General features: G+C 32.2%; 1 protein-coding gene across 1 annotated transcript; it reads left to right on the forward strand.

The window, feature by feature from the left end:
* Nucleotides 1–1,386: 1,386 nt before the first annotated feature.
* On the forward strand, nucleotides 1,387–3,146 carry LOC106322946 (putative 4-hydroxy-4-methyl-2-oxoglutarate aldolase 3). The gene is made up of 2 exons (XM_013761097.1): nucleotides 1,387–1,608; nucleotides 2,439–3,146. The coding sequence occupies exon 2, from the start codon at nucleotides 2,456–2,458 to the stop codon at nucleotides 2,954–2,956; it is 501 nt and encodes a 166-aa protein (XP_013616551.1). The 5' UTR covers nucleotides 1,387–1,608; nucleotides 2,439–2,455; the 3' UTR covers nucleotides 2,957–3,146.
* The last annotated feature ends 1,717 nt before the right edge of the window (nucleotides 3,147–4,863 follow it).

The raw sequence follows: 4,863 nt of genomic DNA on the forward strand, positions 1-4,863 counted from the left end.
AGCCCAAAGAGGGGTTATTTGGTTTTGTTGATTTGTTTTTCAGACAGGTTATGTTTTACACATGGTGGTACACGCATATCACAGCAACATCATCCAAGATTTCGTGTGTGTATTTTAGGTCGATGACTCAATATGTTCGATCAGATTGTGGCATGGCCGATGGTAAAAAAAACCAACTATCATGTTCGAGGACGAAGCATATTCTGTCCAAGATCTTCATAACTCACGGATTGCAGAAAATTGGAGAGGTCCAAGGGACTTTCAGTAATGTCCAAATCAGGGGGAGTAATGTGTGTTGTACTTTTTTTCTTTCACCATGGTTTTGTCCTAATTGGGTTTTCCTGGTAAGGTTTTAATGAGGCAACATTAAAGCATTACAAGCTCTAAATGGTTATGCCATCCAAGGAGAGTGTTATGAACCAGATTGTGGATGGCTCTTAACCAAGAGATTATACCATCAGCGGCCCAAGAAAGAGAGAGTCGGCCAGCTTTTCCTTTTCCTTATGTCTTTTTTCCTAGTTGGATTATGATTTGTACTCTTTCCATTTATCTATGACGGTGTAATCTCCTATATAAGGAACCTCTATGTTATGAATAAAGATAGACTTTTCTATTACTTTCACAACGAAGCTGACATAGTTTCATTGTAACCAAATAGTAGGCCTGAGATTTTTCGGCCTAAACGTTAGGTTCTTATGCGATAAATGATTTTTTGATCTAAAATATTTTTAAAAATAGAATCAGCAAACAAATTATGTAATTAACAAAAAAGTTTGTTTAAGAGTCAAAAATATTAATTTGATCATGAATATAAATTTTATTTTTTATACGATATTTCTTAAATAACTTTTGTATAAATTTACTATACGCAAGGCGCAAGTCTTATCCTAATTTATTGTATTATCCCCACCACACACATTTTTAGGCTCACCAGCACTTTTATTTTAATTATGTGTACAAGAAAAAGAAAAATACATTCTATTTGTTTTCTGTTTTGAAAACTGAAAATTTTGTGAGTAATGAAAACTGTAAAATGGAACTTTTATTTTTTAATATTTTTACTTTTATTTTTAAATGAAAAAAGGTATATTATTGAATTTATCCTCGCTGTTTTCTAGAATTTACAATCTATTACTAAACTATTTACCAGCTGAATTTTTTTTTTCCTTTTCACCTCAAATCATTTCTTCAATTTTCATCTTCTTCATCTTATAATATTTCTGAAAATATGATTGATCAAAAAAAGGAGAAGAAAAATAGCGATCTAACGAAAATGGATTATTAGGCCCCCATTAAAATCATTTTTTTATATAAAATATATGAGATTGACCCAACGAACTTCGTTATGACAATCGGAACAAAAAGTCAATTTATTGAAAAATGTCCATGACCCGACCCGATTGAAAATAGCCGCACCGACAAGTTCACGATAAAGACCCAAGTGGCTCTGCGGGCACAAGCTTCTATGAGGATTTTCAGTGAACCAGATAGCCTGACACGAGTAAGCTGACGTTATCCTTTGCTTGTATTATATACATCGTCGTTAAAGAATCACTGATCCGTAGCAGAAAGTCGAAAGCTTTGGACCTCTTTCTCTCTCTCTCTCTGGTAATTTTTTTTACTTCTTCTTCTTCTTCTTCTTCTTCTCCCTTCGCTTGTTTAAGTGAGTTTTCAAGTAAAGATCGTTTGGATTTTGCTCTTGTATAGTGAAATCTAATTATATTCCTGCCGTATATGTTAACTTGGAGCTTTGTCCTTCCGACAAAAACAGAAACAGTTCTTTTTTTTGTCCAAAAACAGAAACAGTTCATGTTTTTTTTTTAAACAGTTCGTGTTATAAGATCCAAACGGGTTTGACATTTTAGATTTCATTGTTTACTTTCCTAAGTGAAGTTATCTACATATCTTCTACTTTTAGTATCTAGTTACATAGCTTCTGGCTCACCTCGTAAACAATCCGCAAAGCATGTGTTATTAACCTAGATTAGACTTACGAGTCAAGCAAACTGTCATCAGTTCATGAAATGCAATTAATTCTAGAAGTCTCAGTTGTTAGTAGTCTCCAGAGCATCGTACTTCTTTAATTGTTTGCAGTTGGAGTCTTGATGTTTGCAATTAGAATCTTGCTCTGTTTTCTTGAGCATGAGGATTTGATATGCCCCTTCCAGGTCTGCCTTTAATACCACTTATGTGCAAAAAGTTTCGCATACTTTGTTTATAAACCATTTATTCTGATTATTGAACGCTTCTCTTGAACTTGTATGATTGTTTGTGGTTAATTATTGTCATATGTTTTCTAGTAACAAAATGATACCTTTGAATCATTTGAATTGTTCATGTTGAAAAAGGAATATCCCTTGTCTAGGCTTTATTTGTTCTGTTATTGTCTCATTCTTCTTTCAGTTACTAACTCTATCCCCTTGTGTTTCCAAATGCAGAACACACACAATCTCCCATGGCTGCATTTCCAACAGCAGAAGCGTGTGACAGCAACGCAGAGCTAATAGCAATCGGAGACCTACGCGCTCTCCACCCAATCTTCAACATCTACGGCCAAAGAAGATGCTTCTCAGGACCAATCGTGACACTCAAGGTATTTGAAGACAATGTCCTTGTCAGAAACCAACTAGAGACCAAAGGAGAAGGTCAAGTCTTAGTTATAGACGGTGGTGGAAGCAAGAGATGCGCGCTTGTTGGAGGAAACCTCGGACAGTTAGCTCAGAACAACGGGTGGGCAGGGATTGTGGTGAATGGATGCGTTAGAGATGTGGATGAGATCAATGACTGTGATGTCGGGGTTAGGGCATTGGGTTCTAACCCACTGAAGTCTAGTAAGAAAGGTCATGGTGAGAAGAATGTGCCGGTTTATATGGGAGGAACTTTGATTAGAGATGGAGAGTGGCTTTATGCTGATAGTGATGGTATCTTGATCTCCAAGACCGAACTCTCCGTTTGATTCAGAATGTTTTCATGATAGTGCTAAGAGAAAGAGAGTACTACTACAGCGGTTTCTTGGGACATGCTGGTTTATTTCGAATTCTTAATAATCGGTTTCATATTCTTAAAATTAAATCGTGTAACGCGCTTTGTGAACTTAGTAATACTAAAGATTTTTTTTTTTAAATAATTTCTTATATCCGAAACGAGCTGAAACCTTCATTTATTTTGATACTTCTCTGTTTTTTGTATTTCTTTAATTTTGAAAAGACGTGAATCATGTCGTGGAAATGGTAAAGGAAAAGTTTATACAGAGGATCATTGGTTCGATAGTTTTTTTCTGATGTCTTGAAAATGATAAAACATGCTTCTAGACTAATAAAAAAGATTTGAAATATTTTTTTTTCTGGACCATTTATCTTTACGAGACGGAGGGAAGATATTCATAAGACTTATACTACCTATATTTTCGAAAGTAAGATTTTGTAGAGATTTCACGCTTATTAAGAATATAATAAATGTTTACAGTTTAATTTATTATATATTTTTCTATAAATTTTCTAATTACTATCCACCAATTAAGTTTAATCAATTCAAAATTTTGTTATTAATGTTTCTCAAAAATATACAAAATACCTTAAAAATATAGAAAATCTATCTTTGTGAAACAAAAAGAAAATCTAGAAAATATTAATTTCGGGAACGGAGAGAGTATTTAGTAAAAATTAAGAGCTACACTCTAACTGAGCAAAAAATGTTGATTTAGAAAATTATGAATCTAGAGACAAAATAATGAAAATAAATTTACTTAGGCTGTGAGGGAAAAAGAAACGAAAAGATGTAGCTTATTGGTTCAGAGTATATGATTTAGATTAACTGTATAAATCATTGTACTGGTTTTTGCTTATAGTGAGTTAGACAAACAGGTATGAATTAGACCGTGCCATTTGAATTTTAATCTAAAATTTGTAGAAATTTTGATATTTTGAAATTTCAATAGAAAATGGAATTTGAATGAAAACATATCGTGGTGGACAACGACATTGTTGGAACTAAAAATCTTTTCCATTACCTAACCAAAATAAGATCAGATTTATTTGTCACGTTAATTTCGGTTTACTCATTTTTTTTCTCGACCAACACAAGTTGTACGGAATATTGGATGGAAAAACAACATATAAAATTGGTGTTTCCCAAGGCCAAGAGCCATGTAAATAGTAGTTATTTCAATATATGAAATTATGAATATAATAATACATTCAAGGCTAAGGCAAAAAAAAATTATTTATATTCGAATTTATATTCCGTCACAATAAATAAAAAAGGTATATTTATGTTTTTTCACTATAAATAAAAGCATCATAAAAATTAGACAAACCACAGCACAATAGTACCATTTTTTTTCCGCAGCAAACGGTTATTTTATTAATTCAAACTTGAGATGGTTTGAGACGAGAACGAAACAACGGTGCCGTTTAATTTGACTTTAATTTGACGTCTACGGACATTTCATATTTTCCTCTTGTATAGTTCTTTTCTCATTTACATGGTATCTATAATAGTCTATCGTCATATTAAATATATTTACTTTAAGCTAATTTTGTATCTATTGAATATTCAAAATGAAACGCTAACTATGTTTTACTGTTTGCTAAAAAACGTTACTATATTGTCGTATCACACATGCATGTCGATGATGATAACTAGGTTTTTATTTTACAAGTTGAATGTTTAAATTTTAGGGAAATTGGAATAAATATAAGAAAAATAAAGCGTAGAGGTCAATATGTACATTCATGCGGGTATTTTACAATTTATAAATGTATTTTTGATATTACCATAAACATTTCAAATATCTGATTTACATTTTAATGTTATATATATTGTGTAATTCTATAATCTTATTATTTAAATTTTTTATTCGAC

This window comes from Brassica oleracea, chromosome C2 (genome assembly GCF_000695525.1).
Source record: "Brassica oleracea var. oleracea cultivar TO1000 chromosome C2, BOL, whole genome shotgun sequence".
In the NCBI taxonomy this organism is placed as follows: domain Eukaryota; kingdom Viridiplantae; phylum Streptophyta; class Magnoliopsida; order Brassicales; family Brassicaceae; genus Brassica; species Brassica oleracea.

Coding starts and splice junctions, on each gene's coding strand:
- LOC106322946 (XM_013761097.1), top strand. CDS start 2,456: ATGGCTGCATTTCCAACAGCAGAAGCGTGTGACAGCAACGCAGAGCTA.